Genomic DNA, 22,072 nt, shown 5'->3' on the forward strand with positions numbered 1-22,072 from the left:
TTTTGTACAGTCAAATTAGTATATAAAAATTTAATAAAATTTTTATTTATAATACAAAAGACATATTTAGTAACATCTTCGTATTCTTATTTAGGTCCTGAAAAATGAAAGTCCCGAAAGATCCCGTCAAAATCTATTCAGCACCGTTAAAAACTAGACATTACATATTTCAAATTGACTTAAGTATAGCAGGCTCTTATATTTTAAATAACAGGTTAAATAATATAATTTGTATAGTAATAAAAGGACAAAATAATTATGATCAGTGAAAAAAACATATCTAATTTGCAATATTGAAAATAAACCATCACTTTTTTCATTAATTTCCAAAACGAGATATTGTTGCATCCCCATGTTTAAGGACTCCGGGAGTGAAATATATAACTATATGGTAAAGGGTATTTAAGAAATTAATTTGGATATTAGTACTGGGTCTGGTTGTTTGTGTGTACATTAAGTTCGTGACTCCTAGTGAATCCTAGTATGAGGACATGAACATAGCTTTAGCGTTTTTTAAGAGAAACAGGTTCACACGCTCCAGGGAATATATTAGAGGAAAAGTCCTCCTATAAATATTTTTAACTCACCTATGCTAACTAAACTTTTCTGTTTCTGTTGTGTTTGAAAAAGATTCTCCTATTTGAAGATATTTTCTCATCTCGATTAAGGGGGATCTGAGCCACCTACACACGAGCCTTACCCTTACTCTTATGTATATAAGGCTATGAGCGTGGAGAAGATTATAGTTGACTTATATGTTTATTCAACAACAATGGGTTAAAGCTTAACACAAGGCTATATGGGTAACAAACGACATAATTGCATATTTACACAGTCACTCATGTAAATTTAATATGCTGACCTTCACAAGAATAATACTATGAATTAGTAGATGTTAAAATGACGAGAGGTAAAATAATAGTTATTATAATATAATATTAAAGTGGTTGTAAAGATTATGACTGTAATAAAAACAATAAATAATGTTTGATCAATTATTCTTACATTCCGATTCTGATTTAAAGTTTTTATAACACAAAATTGGTAAAATAGCAGTAATAAACAATTCTATAAATGATAGTCATAATTACCTAATTATAGAAGTGATTAATCTGTAAATATCTATGTAATTGATGCAATTTATGGAAAAAATTAAACAAGTTTTATAATAAAAAAAGATTATGCTAGAAATTAATAAATTCTAGAATCAAATAAGCTTAATGAATCTTGCTTTTGAAGACCAAAATCTTCTATGTTACATATCACCAGCTAAGTAGTACACATGGTATGATACATTCAACCATTGAGTGGCTGGCTTACATGTGAGGTGAAAACCATAGTCCTCAGGGGTAGCAAAATATCTGTGAAAAGCTTCTGGTAGAACCCCAGTTTTATAAGAAGTTAGTTACAGATATACAAGTGCAGCAGAGACAATTTACCAGTTCAACTTGTTACTATCTTTCAAAAAAAGTACAGGTTTATCAAATAAAATTGTTTTGTGCAATTCATATGGTGCACCAAAGGTGTAATCTAATTGTGATTAAATACAAGTATTATGCAACTTATACAATAAACAGCTACTCAATGACATAGGATATAGATAATTATTGAGGAGGTAAGATGCAATGCAGATACTACAAAATGTTTGATAGTCTTATCATCTTTTGAACCTAGTGACGGTAGAAAAGGTAGTTAGTTCTCTAGTACAATTATATGAACTATGTTATGAAAAAAATAATGCAAATGAACAGTATTAAAAATAATTACTACTGTAAAATATATATTATATTGTTTGATAAGTAGTGGCTACCATTTTGTCAATACTAGGTCTTGCTAAAGGAAGTATTAGAAAGGTAACCAGAACTATGTATATATAGAAGCTTGTACAAGAGTTTACTCTTGTATATATATAAAGTATATTAATTGTTTTATACTATGGTTATCAAAGGTGTAATAGCAGCTTCCTGCTGACTTTATAAATTACTGGTTGTTTATCAAGTTTTACGTGTATCAGGTACGTTGCTATGCCATAAAACTACAAGGCTTGCAGTATTGTAATATACATCAAAACATTTAACATTTTTGCTTGGTACCTATTTAAATTTTTTGGAACAAGATTCTTCAAAATTCTACGAATATATTACTGGGTATTCTAGTCATACTTGGTAATAATATTATGTTTAACGGGCTGCACATATAATACGAGCGATGTAGACATAGATAGGTACATCAACTTTACACTCGTCACGTCAATATTCAAAGAAAAGAGTACTCAAATACGACTTATTAATTGAACCAGAAGTAGTATTTTATCTGCTTATCTAAACTTTATATAATTCAATAGATAACTCACTGCTTTAAGCTTTTTTCTCGGTCTTGAAGGTCCATCCATGTTTATGTACTAACACGATTAAGGGTTCAAACTAAGGGTTTAAACTCAAATAATGGTCTAGAATGGTTGGTTCTTAACTTATCTTGAATTACGATATACAGAACAATATAGTATCTACTAATCCTACTATCGAATTTACGGTAACATCAAAGCAATATCAATAACTTTATAATGTACCTAACACCTATGACATGAATATGACACAAGACAGTGACACTAATCACTTGACAGCTGTTACAGTGTTTCTCAACTTTTCCAGTTGTTGATAAATCACAGAACCTTGATTTGCATTACTCATATTAAGTTCGTAACTTCATTTCGTACGATTGACAAACGAAATAGTTTTAAAACTTTCAAATTCATTCGTTTCGTCACTTTCTCTCCTCAAGAAGCTTTGGAAATCTAAATCTGATATAGGCCCGTGCCAGACATATTTAAACAAATATTTGAACACAGACTTTGTTCACTCATTTGAACACTTATTTGTTAATTTTTTTTAACATGTCACTCATGTCATGGTCTCCTAGCAACTGGACTTTGCGTGTGTGTAGCAGGCTCCGCACATATTTGAAGTTTGCTAGCTTTGATGTGCGCTCGAAAGACCGACATCAAATGGCAAAGTGCAAATATTTAAAGCAAGCTTTGAACATATACTCAAATACCTGTGCGTGCTTCACTGTGTTTAAACATGTGTTCAAATGTTTGTGCGTCTGGCACGGATATAAAATTTCGAACTATTTTGGTTTTGTTCATAAATATTGTTTCGTAAGCTTGCAGATTTGTTGGCTTTATTAAAATGTTTAACTATGTTAATTTCATCAACATGACATGATAAAATCAAATATAGTAAGAATATAGGAATATTATTTTATTTGGAATAATGATCACTATTATTTACTCTGTCTGTGCTCTAGGTACTCTGTGGTGAAGTGTGTGGTTGTCAATGAAATTTTATGTTACTTATTTATATTTATCTATATTCTATACCTATCTGTTTTTAGCTTTTTAGGGCAAAGTAAATAAATCAAAATCATCAAATATCTTCCGAAGAAATTAATATTCGATGCAATTTTTAGGTGTTACGTTATCTTTAATTGTTTTTCGAAACCTAGTTTTGTAAAAGAAGCAATCGTGTTGAGCTGGGGGGCAAATATAATGCCTTCGGTCACGTCGCCGACGGCTGAAGATCAAAATGAGTTAGAACGGAAGAAGTGGAAAGCTCTCAAAAGATATATCATACGAGAGAGAAAAAGGAAGAAGGAAGGTAACTAATATTACATCTATTTTAAGTGAATTACTGCATACAAGACTTAGGTCGCAGTCTTCCTCTAAATGTATGTAAAGATTACGAAAACATGGATGATTGCACGCCATAATATTACAATTCATTCATAAATACATTATGACGAAACAATTCTCAAATCAAATCAATTCTATTATATCAAAACGAAAAACAAATATCAAGATTTTCTATCTGTGCGAAGTTCTATAAACTCGCTAATGGTCTTTACTTATAATTTCAATAAGGGTACTAACTTGTGCCCTTCTTCGTATATATTGTTTTGGTCGTAGTTTCAATATAGCCTATAAATAATATCTCTCTGACGTTTCTGTCTCATCTTATATTTATTGTCAAGTGTTTTTCTGACCATAGAAAATGTAATTCATTTATAATGCCAAGAATTCTATAATTTTTTTCAACCCTTTCGTACCAATAAAACTTTCTACTCTCCTACTCTCTGTTCCTCCATAATACACTTTCTTGCATTGTCGCTGCCACAACACACAAAGACAAACATACAAACTTTCAATTCACGATGTGGGATATAACACCAATCCTATATTAAAGGGTTGTGTACAGATACTTATGTTACTTCAATTACAGTACAAATGAATAAAATCAGGAAAGCAAGCTTCTCTATTTTTACTCTACTACAGCGAAACAAAAAGGAGGGTTATGATCGTAACGGGTGAGTATATTTGTGAGTATCTAGTACATGATAAAATACTTTTACATCTAGCTTATTATATTTTCTAGAATATGAAGCGGAAGTGGAGGAAGAAAGACTGAGGAAAGAGCGAGAGGCAAGAGAAAGGCAAGATGTGATGACTCTTGGTATGTATATATTTTGCACCTTATCATTTATATGGATAAATTAATATGGTCATATTTTTAATTAATGCCTTCATATAATTTTTCCACAAAATATTATGAAAATGTTGATATTCTTGTATGTATGTATGTATGTAATGTTCTTCTATGTATGTGTGTATGTATGTTTTGACTGAATTAAATTAAAAATAGTTTTTAATTCAGGTAATGCAGTAAGTACCTGTTGGTTTTAGTTATTGAAGGAACAATACTATTGCAATCATCCCCGTAATGCTATCGCAAGATATATTTAATTTCTAAGCTTCATCTTATATATACAATTCTCATGTCACAATTATGTTACCGTACTCCTCTGGAATGGATTTACTTTCACCAAATTTTATATACATATTCAGTAAGTCTGAGAATTGAGGCTACTATCTATTTTTCATACCCCTAAGTGATAAGGGTTGTTCACCCTTAACATTTTTTTATTTATATGGCAACACAACATTTGCCAGGTCAACTAGTATATTACTATATATGCAATTATACTACAGTAACATTAACAACAATCACCGGTCTACAGAATTTTTGAGCATGGGTTATACATACGTTATTTTTATTCCTTTTATACCTAGAAATAAGAAAAAGAACAAAAAACAGTTCTGAATTTACTTTTATGTGTACAAATTGGAAAATTCAAATTAATGAAAATATAGGGTCTTCTAACAAGTACTTCCGAACTTTGAAAGTTGATAACGGTCATCTTACTGAAGCTACATCTGTCAAATTAGTTTTAATTTATTCAGTTTGTTTTGCCAAATTACCATGGATGATTATAGCATTCAACAACACGAACAAATAATAAAATTATTGTATCAAAAAGCTATACTGTTCGGGCAACGCGTGCTACAATCGTCCGCTACCGCGTGGTCGCCATAATCGTCCTTCCGAGAGGACTATTCGCAATCTGGTGGATAAGTTGAAGTCTACTGGGTCATTAAATGATTGACTAACTTCCGTATATCAACGAAACGGAAGATTTGCCGAAAACATCGCCGCTGTCCGTGAGAGTGTGCACTAGAATCTGAGACAGTCGATTTCCCGTCGCCCATAAGAACTCTGCCTTTTGCAGACCATAACCATAAAAGCCGTGCGGAAATTTGAACGATGTTATATTCTACACATAATGGCAGCAATAGGTCCTTTAATCGATTAAAAAAAATCGATAAAATATCACACACAATTTGTTTTATATAATTTTAAAGATAGGAAACGCTCAATGAAAGACCCTATACATGAAAATGGACACAGTTCATTTATTAAAAGATACACAAACATTAATTAATGATACATTCTTATAATAGAAATTTCAAAATAGAATGCAAGTATTTATTAATGAACACTAAACAGTCGTTGGTAGATCCGGATAATATGTTTTCTTTGATTTTTTATCTTTGAGTGGATTCACAATACAAAAATAACAATCTATGCGATGATTACTGAGTACCTATCCTCCAAATTCTTGGAACTGCAAACTTCATTGCTCTTTTTTCACCTCGGTACCAACCTACAATAAAACGTATCGTATTATAACTACATAACGTAATTATAAAATAGTTATAAAGATAAAAAAATGAATATAAACTCACCGTCCAGAATATTTCTGCAAGTGTTACCTGACACAATATGTGAGGCCCATTTTTTATCTTGATTTTTAACAGGTATACAGTATACAGATGGAAGTAAGTTGGTATGCCTTGGAAATCTTTAAATTTGTACATAAATCGTCCTATTTCTCTCTTACTTTCATAAATTCGCCGCAAATATAATAAAATGAGTCGGCGTCTCGTTTACAACTTCTCGAAGTCATTTTGTACAGACTGATACAACGAAAAAAAAAATGAATTACGTTATTCCACTGAAATAAGCAATCACTTACTTTTGTACACAAGGAGCGATGCAAGAAACACTACACTCCGCCCCCTTGCCACTCTTTTGTCAACGTTAGTGCGCCAAGACTGACTTTATTGGACTCGAAAATAAAAAAAATGTTAAATTGCTCTAATTTCTATAAAAGCAAATATTATCGATTTGTAATTTCATTTTTTTATATGTATTTGCTTATATAATCAGAATATATTAAGTAAAACTCATGCACAAAAAAAAAATAAAAATTGTTGACCTATGTAGTGATATTATACCACTACCATTAATTTATTACTATCGAATTATTACCACTTAGGACCCTGTCTACATGTTCCAATGATTATTTATATAAGTGTAATAAATATTTCAGAGGAAACAAAAGAACAAATTGATCAATTAGAACAGAAATTAAAACAATTGGAAAAAGAAAAGCAACAGTTATTTATGCAACTGAAAAAGGTGCTCAATGAAGATGAAATCAGGAAACGACAGCAACAAAAAGAAACTAAGTAAGTTTAAAACTGTGTTGTCTTGAAATCTCAATCAAGAGTGTGATTAATATATCTTTTCTAAGGCACAAAAGCATTATAAATACAAGCATGGAATAATATTGGATGCGATGTTGATATAACAACTTTTTTGAGATGCCTGACAATTCTTAGAAAATTAAAAATAGGACATGGTTACAGGTAAAGATATATAATTTGTTTTAAAATATATGCGGTAATATAAAAACAATGTGTGGTAATTAATGTGTTTCAGCGAACAAATGCAGCAGATTAAGATGCCGATGGGTAATATCCAGATGCCAATGTTTCAAATGCCTCCATCTTCTGGGCAGAATGAGCCACCACCTTCACAAGGCCGACCTCCACCTCTCACCTCCCATATGTTAAATAAGGTATAATTACACATTAATTTATACATGATATACATTTGCATGTTATTTTGTAAAAGAATTTAAGAAGTGGTGTTGTTATATAATGAGTATTTATTTTTTATTTCTACATAAAAAATATAATAAATATGTATAAAAAGATTAATTTGATTTGAAAAATGAATTCAATCAAGGCAATACCATTCACTTAATGAATTTTTATGTATCTAATAGTCGTTTACCAAATTAAATGTAACATATTTTACCTTCAACAGCAAACTATAGTCCGAGGGCCCATCCAATCAGGTGTGAAGCGTCCACGTAGCCCGTCCCCCACATACGCTATGTATGCCCACAGGATGCATCAGCAACCAATGAAACATCAGGCTGTCTATCCTGATCATAGTGAGTTTCGCCTTTTCTCATTGTATCTAAGCTGCGCCTATATGATTGCCTATTAATAAAAAAATGTTGTAATGTGTAATGTGTAATTAATTAGTAGAAGACGTTACACTTCTATTTTTATCTGTTTTTGAAGTATCATAAGGTAGTTATTTATTGTTCTTACTCCTATAATCTATAAAACTCAAGTCATGTTTATACAGAGTCCTTAAAATATTTAAATATAGTTTTGTATTCCATTACATTATTGTATTGTCATTGTAAATGAGCTATTTATTAGAAAAGAGCTATTTATTCATGGAGAACTTTCTTTCTCCTGCCCTTAAGCGCAACGATAACGAAGTTATAATGGGGGAAAAAACACTGAAACCTTTCGTGTAGTATAAAGTATTGTGTGCGTTGCCGGAATTTGGGTAACGCACTCTGCTTCTTGATGATAAAAAGTGTGTACATGTAATTAATAATCAATCTTAATAAGATAATATTGTGTGAATTGCAGAAGTAGAGGATGGACGCATGGGTCGGCAAATGGCCCGCGCGGTGCTATGGAACAGTGAGTTTGATTCCAATGTTACCCGCTAGGTGGCCTCACTGTCATAACTCATCATACATAACATTTTCATTTTTAACATTTCCATCTATAATTTTAGTGGTGGCGAAAGTTTATTTTCTTTTGTTGTCGCTTTTGTAATATATTTTTTATTAATTTTTCATTATCAGTAATTAGTTTATTTATTTCTTTTATTCTTTTCTTCATCATCTTTCCCTGATTTACTACTTTTTTATTTCAGTGAACATTAAATTTAATATTTATTAACGTTTAATTTTAGTTTTTAGTATTTAACTTTTTGGTTTTTGGCTGTTCCTGACTATCCTTCTCTGTTAAAGCATTTATCGATTTCTTCTTTTAATAAGCAAATAATAAATAATGCTTATGTATTAAATTAAAGTTGAGATTAACATGGATTTCATAAATAAGGTTATCTCCATATTAATTAATTTAAAAATAGTTTAGTTTCATTTATTATTAACAATACATTTACATATTTTCATACATTACTCTCAATTTCCATTTAGTTATATAATAGTTAAGCCGTTTCTCTTATAAATATTTATTTTTGTGATGTCTATTTGTAATATTATTAATTTAAAATAATGAGTTACTGGAATTGTTTTGCTAGCGAACTAACATATTTTTTACTACTTTACTTTTATACTCATTACAATAACTAACAATAATAGACATTTACTTATACCAATTGTAATGAAAAAATAATTCAGTTAATTCTCAACTGTCACATTAATCTTGGTGTTCTTTTTATAATTCAAATGTTAAACTACACTTCTTTTCTATTATAATTCCTGACTAATACATAAAAACTCCGACCACAGAATCATCGCAGTACGGTTCGAGTGTAAGCGGTTCGGGGGTGTCCTCGGGGGGTTACTACGCGATGCCGACGTCAGGGGTGGTGGGCGTGGTGCCCGAGCGCCCGCCCCCGCTGCTGTATGCGCACCACGCACACACCCCCCATACGCCACACACCCCACACCACACTAACCTCATGTACGCCCCGGCGCCACAACCACAGATGTACTTGGACATGCTGAAGAATAGGGATGGGCAACAGCACTCGGAGCCTAAGAAGGAGCAACAGGTAAGTTGTTGTAATTATTAATAACCCGCTTAACGATATGGGCACCATATCAATCTGACACGCAGGAGGTTATAGATGCGAGCCCTGGCTAGAGAGATATCAAATTGATGAATTTAGATTTCTGTTTTGAGTTTGATTCCCTATAAATACCTAATTTTGCTATTAATATGTTAATTTTAAGACCCATGTATACCACAATGTTCTTGCAAATAAACTGAATTAAATTGAATTGAATTGAGTGTTTGTGTATTCACCTTGTAAATTCTGTAGAAAGTATTAATTGTAATGTTTTTAAATTGGTAGAACCTGTCGTGGTTCGACTCCGGAAGCACTATCATCACACTTATTTCTGCCGAATAACAGCAGTGTTAGACACTGCTATGTTCAGTTTTGTAAGCTGTGGCAACAGAAAAATACTTATACATTTCTTAATATACATTAAGTGGTTTAGACAACCACACTAAACATCGTATCTGTATCTATATGGTCGTGTTATACAGCCGCAGGTGTTGATCGGTCTGAGCGAGGCGCACCACCCGGCGGTGAGCAGCGCCGCGTACGCGCAGGCGCCCGCCGCCCGACACCTGCCCGTGCACGCGCCGCAACACAACAACATGCAGGTAAATGTTACGCACGCATGTATGCACACACGCATTCATGCAGGCACGCACGCAGGCATGCAAGCACCGTGAAAGCGAACGCGCGCGCTAACACAGGTTAATGCATACTTGTACATACATGACCAAAAGAAAATAATAAATAATTGGTTAAGTACGATTCGAAATTCGAAGTAACATATGAAGGGCTCCGTAAGGGTTCTAAAAGGTAAAAACCGTTGTCTGTCCATCTGCCCATGTGTCAAAGTCATCAGTCAAAGTGTTATTGTTTGCTTATTATGCTAGAGCCCTTAAATAGGTTCAAATTTTCACCATACACATACTTCTATGGCTGCTATAGTGTGGATGTTGTGAACCACATTGAATGACTTATTTATTTGCACAGAAAGATACCCTTTTTAATTTGTTATGTTTATTTTTTTCAGAACCAGAAACCAGGCAGCATAACTCAGGGTTATCCAGTACAACAGTCCAATCCGAATGTACAGAACCCAAACATGTATCCAAACAGACACCGGTATTAGCCTCCTTAGAAAGATCTAGGGATGAAGGGTCAAAGGAATCATTCTTCAAAAGTAGAAGTGACTGTAAAAGCCAATACATATTTTTGCCTTATAACAGCAGTGTTAAGCGCTGCTGTGTTCTGGTTTGAAGGATGTGGTAAGGGAGACATACTTTTCCGAGGCGTTCGAGCTTAGTCCTCAGGAGTAGCGGCGCATCGGTGGCCGACTTTAGGTAGGAATATCTAATTCTATCTGTGGTTGATTACAGATGTCCATAGGCGGCAGTAGCCACTTACCATCAGGTTGACTGCATGCTCATCTGCTACTTCTTTATTATAAAAAAAAAACATCAGTCTTATGATAAAGTTGTTATTATTTACTCATATATGTATACTTCTTGTTTTATTTTTCTTCTAACAAATACTCTGAAATGAGTTATATAAGTACTTCTAAGGTTTATTTTTAAATAGACATTACTTCTATCAGTGATATCCTAATTACATATAAGAAAAACAAGTTTTTTAATCTAATAGTAGTTCTGTTTAACCCTTATACATTTTATTGTAAATAAGAGTAAAATGGGGTTGAATAATGTATCTTATGTAAATACTAGTTCGTATCAAGACGCTCATCCTTTAAATACAGCAAAAGTACAAACAATATATTATGATATTGTTTTATGCTTAAAATAGGGTAAGATTGGAAACATAATAAGATTTTCTTAGTACGCCCGGATAAACTTTAACATTGTATTGTATATTAATAGCTTGATAATACTGTGTCGGTCAATCTATGAATTATATAACAAATATGTATTTGTTTTAATATTTTTTCATCCTGTTAACTTTTATTACCACGAAACTTATATTAAACCTTCAAAATATGTGTTACATTTCCTTTTTTTCATTTGAAACTAATGGATTTACTTGCTTTGTACGTTTACATTTAAAGTCCTACTAGATTGTATACTTATACGAAAACAAAACCTATGGCCACCCATGCTGCTAATGTTGATGGTGGAGGTTTCACGTGGCAAACGTATGCTATAATATTTGCCATTATATGACATAATTATATTGGTTTTCGGTTTCGATGCAAATATAGGTATTAGATACTAAGACGTGTAATTTATTGTAACTTTACATTCATACAGTATGTATTGAGAATATAAATTTAAGTAAAATGATTATTCAAAGTGGGTAAAAATCTAGTTCAGTTTTCGTTACATACCCAGATATGTGCGTACAGGTCACGTTAATATAAACATGATAATATCCTGCCTATGGAAACAGATTCATACTTGTGCTTCTTGCAATTCTATATATACAGTGTATGGTATTAAATATATTGAAGTAGTGATTTGATTTGAAACATACTACAATAATACGTTACGCCACGTGATGCCACACCATAACATTAATACATATATGAAAGAGCAAACACCACAACCATTATCATCTTGAATGTTTAAGGAATTTTCTATTTTTCTGCTTTGTGCTTGTGGTGGTGTTTTAAAAGAAATAAAATAATACAAATAAACGGTTTTTTTATTTTTTACCTTTGATAACGACCTGTGTTAAAAGGTTCTTGGTGTTTGCAATACATTTGCATTTTTTATGTATTCATATTCCTTGATTTATGTGTATTTTGCTAAACGCCATCTGTGATTACCGCACAGTATCTTTTTGATAGGACTCTATTTTGCTTACTTACGTGTGTTTCAGTTGCGTAGACATGCGTAGTAGAAAGTAGATACGGTAGATGTCGCCGTATTTATCTTGATTCTTGTGATGCTATGTAATTGGATCAAAATAACCGTAGGTGTTAGAAAATAATTAGAACCATGTTGAACCGGAATATTATATTAAATATAATGACGTTGTAAAAGCGCACACAGTTGATATAAAAATACACCAACTTTCCTAGAATGAAATACATTTTCATAATATAGAAGTGGAATTCGACACGACGATGTAGTGTACATGATGGTTGGTAAGACCATTGTCGCCCATGATCATCTGTAATAAATCCCAGTTGAGATTAAAAGGCCTAGCTAGGTCGGCCACAGGTGTGCGCAGGGGATTAACACTTACTTTAAACCGGAACACAGCAGCGCTTAATCCTGTTGTCAAAATACAGAAATAGGGATAACGATGGTGTCTCCGGGGTCAATCACAAAGGGTTCTATTGCTAAACGACTATATATTATATAGACTTAGGTAGGTACTACTTATAAAAATACCCACCTAACTCCTATAGTATTCGCGATAGTAGTAACAATAAGTAGCACAGCTTTTGTCTTCGTAATCACTACTTTGTGCTTAAATTTCTTGATAAGCATAACTTATGATTTTGATGGACATTTATTGTAAGTCGTTCAAAGAAAATTACTGATAAAATAATCGATTTCAATAGTTTGAAGTTTACAATAAATCTCTAATATTTATCTTTATTATTGTTAAAGTGATTTAATCGTTAAGTGAGTTAATCATAAAAAATCTGTACTTCCTATGTTCACTATTCAACCGATTTTCTTGTGTAAAATATTTACACTCATAGAAACTAACAACAACTTTACAACAAAAGCATACACGTAGAAAATAACCGGACAAAATTATTTTTCAATCCTCATTCAGTGCATTATTATCTGTCTGTTGGCGCGGAATGTTAGAAAAAACGAAAATGGCAGCGAAAGCTTGAATGAAGTGGGCGGTGGGGCAACGCTGGGATGGGAAAGTGAGGGCAAAGGTGCGCCCGGGGACGGCGTGACCTGCAAGTAGGTCGTGCACGATCGATGCAACGCTGCATCTTATTCATCGAGCCTCGAGCCTTCTATCATTATTGTAACGATTTATTATGATTTATGAACTGTTGACCACTTTTTGTTCTTAGAAAGGTATGAACGCGCATAGACATTAGCAATTATAAGGAATAATTAAGCAATAGGTACTTAAATATTAATCTAATTGGTAAAACCTATCAGAGATTTTCTATAGAAGCGACTTTTTTTTTTAAATTATAATTGATTTGTAAATCAAATTCAATATAAGGATAAACATAACATTAAGTAGGTACACGCAGCAATAGGTTTAAAACTACACTTTCTCCATTATCTAATAGCTAAGCTTATTTACAATGTCTTATAGCACTCATAATATTTCTGACAAAAATAACATTAAAATAACTTTTCCTTTTTTCCTCCCCTCAAGATAAAACAATAATGAAATTTAGTAAATGAAGGCCCCGTAGGTAACGAACGTCCAGACCAATTTCCCTTACGCGACGGTTACATCACATTATGAGGCTGGAAACGCGCCAGAATACAGACGGAATAGCTACAAAGAAAAAAAATACAATAATATCTCGTATAAATAAAGTCTACGACTTAAATAACAATTAATTTATATAATGTCTATTCTCCCACATAATTATATACTTTCGTGTTCCTTGATGGGATTTTACCAATAATAGAGCCAGTACCTAAACATTTTTTTTGGGGAGGTCGGTGCACCGAACCTATGCCTCTTCCTGTAAAGTCTTAATTAATTTATCTTCAACCTCTTATTTTGAACTAAAATTATAATTAAGTACCTACACATATCTTGTAGGTACAAACGACAACAATAGCTTGAGCGAAAATACTTTGCCGTCCCATCCATTGATATATTATGCACAATGCATACATAAATAATCTACTATAGGTAATATTAAATGCAGACCACGATATACGATGGGTTCGACTCCGGCGGCACCACCGCCACACCTATTTCTACCTAATAACAGCGGTGGTTAGCGCTGCTGTGTTCCGTTTTGAAGGGTGTGGTAAGGGAGACAGACTTTTCCGAGGCGTTCCAGCTTAGTCCTCAGGGGTAGCGGCGCATCTGTGGCCGACCTCAGGTAGGAATATCTAATCCTATCTGGGGTTGATTACAGATGTCCATGGGCGGCAGTAGCCACTTACTATCAGGTGGACTGCATGCTCGTCTGCTACTCTTGTAATATAAAAAAAAAAATACGATGGGTACAGCTAAGAATAAAAAATGCATACTAAACATTTAGGGTATTTTAGTTATATATTCAGGAAACAATAAACTTTCAGCTGGGGTGTAATTGAAAAAACAATTCAGACCTAACTATAAATCTTATTTCCTTGCTAAATTCCTTTGTCCGCCCACTAGACCACTGCTCCTGCAGTTAAATTTGAACTCTAGTTATGTGCGACAGAATATAAGTTCAAAAGCAAGAACTCCAAGTGCGTTATCTCTTTGATCTCAAACATCTAGTAGTAGGTGTACGCATGCGCGGTCGTATCGACCTCCCCCCTTCCTGAACCTGAATGTAGTGCTTACAGGACTCCAATAAAGGGTGGGTATATGTAATACTATGACAACTTATGCCGCTGTGGAGATCGTTGCGTAAGAATCCTTCTGTTCAATCGACGGGTTGGATTACGTTAATTAAATTTTTAATAATATACAATAAAAATAAAATAATATTATCTACTCGTATATCGTGAATGTTTAAATAATTATTTTCCTTGTTATGGGTACTTAATAATGATGGTCATTAATGCACCAATATTAAGTTTGACCACCAACTAAACTTGATAGCTAAATAAGGTAGTTATTAATCTGTCAGTAAGTCGCGTGCTTAAAGGTAAAAGGGCCTATAGCTAAGGGTTAATAGGGATTTATGCTGAAAGGGCACATAAATTTTTTTTTTTGCCATTCGGTTTGAAATTATCTGAAATGTAAAAATTTTTTACGTTTCAGATAATTTCAAACCGAACTAAAAATGCCTGTCGTGGGCGCTGGAATTGTATAGAGGGACGGTCAAGTGCCCAGCGAAAATTTAGACCCTTGAAGCGATTTGGGCACAATGGCTGTTTGTGTTGTGCTTCACAACATTTAGAGTCCCAAAAATAGGACTTGTATTTCGCGGATTTATTTCGTTTTATTCTTTCACCTGTCCTTTTTTGCTAGCTTATAAATTTATTTTCGTTACATCCTTTGGCAGTCGCCAATGCATAACAATGTTGTTATACAGTTATGAAAAAAAAAATTATAAAATATTAAAAAAAATATTATAAAAAAAAAAAAAAAAAAAAAAAAAAATGAAAACTTTTATTAGCACGTAATTGAGGCTGCTAGAACCAGAGTGGCCTAAGTGCATTTTAATGACTTTTGTCCTATCTGTATTTTCGTAATTTAATAATGTTGCACACTTTTGCTTTTCTCCATATTGTAAATCATGTTTTTTGTAGTTAGGCTACTCTGGATCTAACAGCCCCAATTATGAACATACATGTATAGGTATACACTTTTATGTATGCTATAAAATGTTTGTTCGTTGTAGAATTTATTTACTAACATAATCTTATCACATCACAAATATGACATAATATGACATGACATGCTCATGATAACACTTTAAGACATGAAATTAAACTTGTAAACATAAATGTATATTGTACCTAGTAAAAATAAGTTATTCTGAGCGAAGAAACTTTAGACTACCGCTGCCCTTGAGACATTTACGTTGATGCTCAATTAGTCATACCACAAGATTTATCTCACTGCACTGTTATGAAATCATAAACAGAAACGATAAATCATGCATTTCTACATAAACGTATTACGCTAATTCTATAAACAATGGTATATTTTAACCCGTATTCGATACAATTTAAAAAATGGGGTTTGAAAATAGGATAGCAAAATGTAGAGATTAAGGAAAGCATCCACCGATCGGCGGATATTGATGTCTCTACAAAGCCTGTCGTGGCTAAAAAGAGCAAATAGCTCCTCTATCCAGTATGTATACCTCTATTAAAAATCTAGTTATTAGATATAATATTAGCTGGAGAACTTGTATGTTTTAAGGGTATGGTAAAACAGCGATACAACTTGATCCATTTTGATTTAGATTTTTGACACCTCAGATGGTACTCCCATCTCATATGGCATCCGTTAGATATACCAATGGTCAAGAGTGGCCAATTAAATTGCGTAGCCTTTATTTTATTACGAGTAAGTAACAAATACAGTAAATTTCGTAATTATTCAGTTAAAGTTTTAATAAGAATCTCTAAACCATATAACTGTAAATGCATAGTTTATTTCATAATAACACACCGCCAGTAACAGACTGAATAGCTAATAAATCTATTTCGGTCGGTGCATCGGTACAGCCAACATTATTTGTGAGTTTCGCATTATTAGTATGTTTCGCTTCATATCTGCGTCTAATTCTACATTCGCTATAGTTTAGCTCGGAAATGTTGTGATATTTTTAGAACAATCAATGATCAGAATCTGCTGCTGTTTCAGTTTTGTTAATTAACCTTTGTGATAAAATTAAAACGTGACAAAGATTTTTTCTCTATTCTTTTCATGACTATTAATTTATGTATCATATATAGAGTTCACTAGATGAGAAAAGAAAATTATATTGCAGGACCGTTTGTTTTGTTTTGGAATTAAAATGTATATATTGGGAAAGGATGTATATAATCAATTAGAAATATGGATTGAATCCTAAAGTTACGGCTTTTGTATAGGTACCACTATAGGTACCTGATTCTCCTTATATATTCTTCGTTATAACTGCAGTTTCAAGTGTTTATATGGCAGAATTTTTAAGGGAGAGCCATTTACTTAGAGGCATTCGAACTTTATTCTCAATGTTGATAACGTAACTCATTACACTATGGTCATTTAGAATAAGGAAGATTACATGTTCGTTTACTCTACATATTACATAAAAAATATTGTTCTTCAAAGTTTGCATGTACTGCAAAGGCTTCTCTTATCCCTTGCTTACTCGCACGTATCTTTCAGTTATATCTTTTAAGGTAGGTCGTCCGTCGTATGAACTCGTATGTAGTTACGTAAATATAAGACACGGTTTAGACGTGAGACAACATAATAATGTTTGTGGCGCGTGCTTTGTTACAAAACAACATTGTGTATGTAGGTAGGTACCCATGTTTTTAAAGATTCGTATAGTGGCTATTGCTGTCCAGGAACACCTGTAAAGAATCCTAGATAAAATCTGAATTCTAGTTGAGATTGGGAGCAGATACGTTGCTACCCATGAGGACTAATTTGGAACGACTCTGAAAAGTATATGCCCATACTTAATATGCCATAACTTCTAGACTTAACTATCTCCCATTTCTTCGTCATTGCTAATGGCGTGCGATGCCCGTAAATTATCTTTAATAAAGCATAGTGTCCCTGACGCACTGCCAAGGTCGCATCGATCGGGTGGGAGACCGCGGTTCAGTGGTACTGGTTGCTTCTTGCTACGTCGTGGAGCAAGCTACAGTGCTCTACTAGGGATGCAGTTTTTTTTTAAGTTTATATTTGAGTTGAAGACTCAGAAATACCGATGATCGACAATTGAAATATTCACGTGAGTATTTAACTTCATCGCTTTGGGAAGTCGGCTGAAATACTATTACATTCCTATATAATTATATTCCCACCCATACATTATTTAAATTTGCTCATTATTTGTCTCCTTTAAGCCTTACTCAGAAGTAACGTGTTTCTGTAATTATATTCTACCGAAAACTACCGTATACTTACACGTGAAGTTTCTGTTGTATTGAAGTTAAACGTAAATCTGTCCTTAAAATGAAATAAAACTGGAATAGAAAAATATTTTTTATACGCAACCCAATAATACTCGTAATTTTTGAATTTCATACGCATGGGGATGTTTAGGTAGACAATTTTAAATTATAATTCGTCATTTGTTTTTTTGGCCGCCATTTTAGTGGTGTTTATTTTTTATACAATGTTATTCATCGTTTATGTGCTTTCTACGTTTTCTTCATTCTATGATCCTGATGAAATGTCTAATATCTTTTTGGTGTCGGAACTTAAGGCGGAAACTAGCCAGACTGTTGGTAAACAATGGGTATATGACATTATGTATCGTTTGTCCAAACACTTTGTTTGTTATTCATATCTTTAAGAGCTTTGTGTTTTCCATGTCATATCTTTTATTTTTTTCTTTCGAAGGATAAGTTGCTTTTTATTTTACTTATTATGTTTTAAAGGATACTTTTGAAGTTTTGTTTACGTTTACGTTTGAAAGAGGTTGTGATGAGAGCGCAGTTCCATTATTTTTAGTTATGGTAAATTATTTATGGTCTTAATTTATCCCGTATTCTCCTACTAAAGAGCATGAATGTCTATCGGGGAAAAATACCGTATTATAATAGATAATATCCTAGCTAATTTGCTACACTTTCACGCATTAACTACATAACGTACGTCATGAAATTTAGTAAACACGTCAGGGATTTAGACATGGACATAGGATACTTTTTCCCAAAAAAGGTACCATTCCCGAGGGATAGATAAAAACTCCAGACTGTGAGCGAAGTCACGGGTAAAAGCTACTTTCTAATAATTTTGCGTTAAAGTGAGATTGCTAGATTTCCCTATTTGAAATCATCGCGTGAAAATCTCTATGTTAGAGCAACATAATCTTCTCAAAGGTGTCGAAGTAGGCTAATTAAGTTTATAACTATAAATTGGCGTATGTTATTATGATATCTGGAACACTGTCTCGTTGGTTTGGCTTGTTAGCTAATTCTAATGCCCGAATACTGAGGGTTTTGACCTCTAAAGAGGGCTGACGCTAGCTCCACGTGTGATATTACGAAATCTAATATAATGATTATGAATGAAATTGTTGATAAGTTCATTAAAGGCTTTTTAGCCTTAGCTAAGAAGGTAATAGGAACTTTACTATACTGTCCCTCTACACCCGCGTTTACCAACCTGTGGTCCGCGGACCCCTGGGGGTCCGCGCGTATACGTAAGGGGGTCCGCGGTGTCATCTCCGGACCATACATAAATTGCTCATTAAATCAGCAAACCAGTTTTATTAGAAAAACGTGATGTGTGAAATGAAGAGCAAAAAAAAAAAACAAGAACCAAATACATAAATCGGTCTTTCAAATCATGTTTTGGCGGGGATTGTTTTTTTTTTTTTGCTCTTCATTTTATTAAGGGGGTCCGTGAAAAATGTGCTTGATTTCCTAAGGGTCTGTGGACTGAAAAAGGCTGGGAAACGCTGCTCTAGACTATACAATGGAACAATTACAATATGATTCCTAAAGTGTAAGTGATTATCTGTGATGTGGTGTAAGAAATAAATATTTTGGAGTTATTGTTTAATACCACTTAATTCGAAAGTTATGAGAACCTATACTAGTGTATTTAAGTCATAACTTACCCTACAAAATACTACGTACATTCTGAGCAATTACTTTCATAAGTAGGTCACCGTCATAACAACGCAAGACTAAATTATTTATTACTGCAGTTCAATTGTAAGCTCACTGTTATTTATTTTTGACTGTGTTTATTTACTTCGAACCTACAATTTGGCACAAAAATAATAACTTTAAAAATTGTTGCTCTGTTTTTTGTACCATGTCGACAAACGTCTCAAATAGGGACAAATAGGGAAAAATCACAGTATGAAGTAAAAAATACCGTAAATACAAAAGTGGCCTAATTTTTTTCTTGTAGTATATTTAACTCCTAATCCGACCCATAGTAAAGTGGTTTATGTTTTTATAACTTAATGTCCGTAGAAACCGTAGATGTTTGCAACTTCTTATTTGATTTAGGGAAAATTAAAAAAGAAAATTAAAACTGAAACAAACAGAGTCTTAACTGGAAAATTTCTCTTTGTTTTTGCAATTAATCTTTGGGAAGTTTTGAACCGTAAAACTCTCAATAAATTAATTAATTTATTGAGAGCTTTACGGTACATAATTATGTATTTATTAACAATATAATGTTTTTGTTACTCACAAATCTATAAGGCTAAGACATATTATGTTTTTTAACGATGTACCTTTGAAATAATGCTTATTACTTTAAAAAAAATGAGATTTAAGTGTGGCTGTTTGCGTAACAATATCTACATCTGCTGTAACATAAAGACAAATTTAGCAGGGAATAGGATATGGATATTTATTTTAATTATACTCTGGCCTTTGCCGTTATGTGTAGCCATGCGTTCCCACATAAATTAGTAAATATGCAGCAACTCTACTAAGCGATCAGATTTAGTGTGATCTATGTCCCTTCTCATTTTAAAAAGAAATCCATGCGCAGCAGTGGGACGGTAAAAGATGTAATATCCAACTAATATAATGTGAATAGGCGATAATAATAGGTCGTTTTTTTTGTAATATGGTAGAAGCAGACGAGCATGCAGTCCACCTCATGCCAGTGGCTTATGCCGCCCATGGGCATCTGTAATCAACCCTAGATAAGATTAAATATTCCTACCTGAGGTCGGCCACACATGCGCCGCTACCTCTGAGGACTAAGCTGGAACACCTCGGAAAAAACAGAACACAGTAGCGCTTAACACTGCTGTTGTTAGGCAGGAATAGGTGTGTCGGTGGTGCCGCCGGAGACGAACCACATAGGGTTCTATCACCTTCACGATTCCACAGTTATCATCAAAATAATAATATACATTACTTACTACGTAAATATTACACGCCCCGTAGACCGGGGACGCGTAGCTACTACACACGAGCGAACTTAAACCAACAGAACTTTGTTATTCATTGCGTACAACATGTGTAGAGATAGTAAACTCTATAGTGTTTATCTATTAAATAATTAGAAGTTTTGTTTGATACGAGTAGGTGAAACTAAAGTGATTTTGTCATTAAATTAATACTCTGTTATTATTTACTTTCAAGATGTTAGGAGGACTCCGGTTGTGTTCCGTTGGAGATCCCTGAGTTCTCCACCAAACACTGAGGACGGCCACCGGGAGGGTTTTAGTGCGGTAACAATCCCACATAACCCGGCGTCACTCCCATGGCGTCGGGTACCTTTTGAAGGTTTCCTCCTCGTCAACAAAAAAAAAAATAATTAAAATTAGATATTCTAAGTAAACATTGAAAAATCATACATCGGCGTCATAAATCTGTGTTGGTTATACATGGAGCAGGCAATCAATTTGTTTCAAATGTTTCGATTATTTCTGCAATACCGTTATATATCAATTTCAACATTTATAGTGCGCAGAAACACTCTTAAAATAGAAATCTTAATTTGCCTAATATCTGCCTCGCCGGGGATTGAACCAGGAAGGTCTGACTAGTACGGTGACCACTGCGCGCTATGGGTTGCAATAATGTAGAAAATCCAATATTGTACCCTTCGCTAATATCATAATATTAAACGAATCAATTAATAACATATATTATACGTATTAAAATGTTCATTAAAAATTCAACGGCTTTATATTGAACCAAACTTTATTAAAATATAAATTAGGTACTAACCTAGATTACTATTTATTTGACCTACTTTAAAATACTAATCGCGTGCATTAGTATTCCTAGCTCATAAAACAAAAGAATGTACACATTCCTTTATTAATTACTCCTACCATTTATAGTAGTAATTTATTTTCAAAAAGCATAAATCAAAAGTAATAATCGTGAGTTTTGTTGTCGTCATATAAATGCAGCAGCGTTCGATCTGAAACGGGTGTGTATCGGAAAAGCTCTAAGTTCACCTTCAGTACTATAAACTACATG

General features: G+C 33.3%; 2 protein-coding genes across 2 annotated transcripts in view; one reads left to right on the forward strand and one right to left on the reverse strand.

Moving 5' to 3' along the window:
• The window catches only part of Papss (3'-phosphoadenosine 5'-phosphosulfate synthase), a 49,415-nt gene extending 47,002 nt beyond the window's left edge, over window positions 1-2,413 (reverse strand). The window contains exon 1 of the mRNA XM_073084676.1: window positions 2,354-2,413. Within this exon, the coding sequence (XP_072940777.1) occupies window positions 2,354-2,392 (39 nt within the window). The 5' untranslated portion in view covers window positions 2,393-2,413. The remainder of the gene's footprint in view (window positions 1-2,353) is intronic.
• A 929-nt stretch (window positions 2,414-3,342) lies between these two features.
• On the forward strand, window positions 3,343-12,012 carry LOC140750678 (uncharacterized). The gene is made up of 9 exons (XM_073084368.1): window positions 3,343-3,656; window positions 4,431-4,508; window positions 6,787-6,925; window positions 7,179-7,317; window positions 7,569-7,698; window positions 8,195-8,248; window positions 9,088-9,353; window positions 9,854-9,973; window positions 10,396-12,012. Exons 1-9 carry the CDS (start codon window positions 3,548-3,550, stop codon window positions 10,492-10,494), a joined length of 1,134 nt encoding a protein of 377 aa, XP_072940469.1. The 5' UTR covers window positions 3,343-3,547; the 3' UTR covers window positions 10,495-12,012.
• The last annotated feature ends 10,060 nt before the right edge of the window (window positions 12,013-22,072 follow it).

Source organism: Epargyreus clarus, unplaced genomic scaffold (genome assembly GCF_041222505.1).
Source record: "Epargyreus clarus isolate Ecla_fem2 unplaced genomic scaffold, WU_Ecla_fem_2.2 ptg000021l, whole genome shotgun sequence".
Taxonomy (NCBI): domain Eukaryota; kingdom Metazoa; phylum Arthropoda; class Insecta; order Lepidoptera; family Hesperiidae; genus Epargyreus; species Epargyreus clarus.

Bases quoted from the DNA above. Each gene is read 5' to 3' on its own strand.
- LOC140750678 (XM_073084368.1), top strand. From the start codon at position 3,548: ATGCCTTCGGTCACGTCGCCGACGGCTGAAGATCAAAATGAGTTAGAA. The intron at 7,699-8,194 runs GTGAGTTTCGCC...TGTGAATTGCAG, and splicing joins GGCTGTCTATCCTGATCATA to AAGTAGAGGATGGACGCATG. The intron at 9,974-10,395 runs GTAAATGTTACG...TATTTTTTTCAG, and splicing joins CGCAACACAACAACATGCAG to AACCAGAAACCAGGCAGCAT.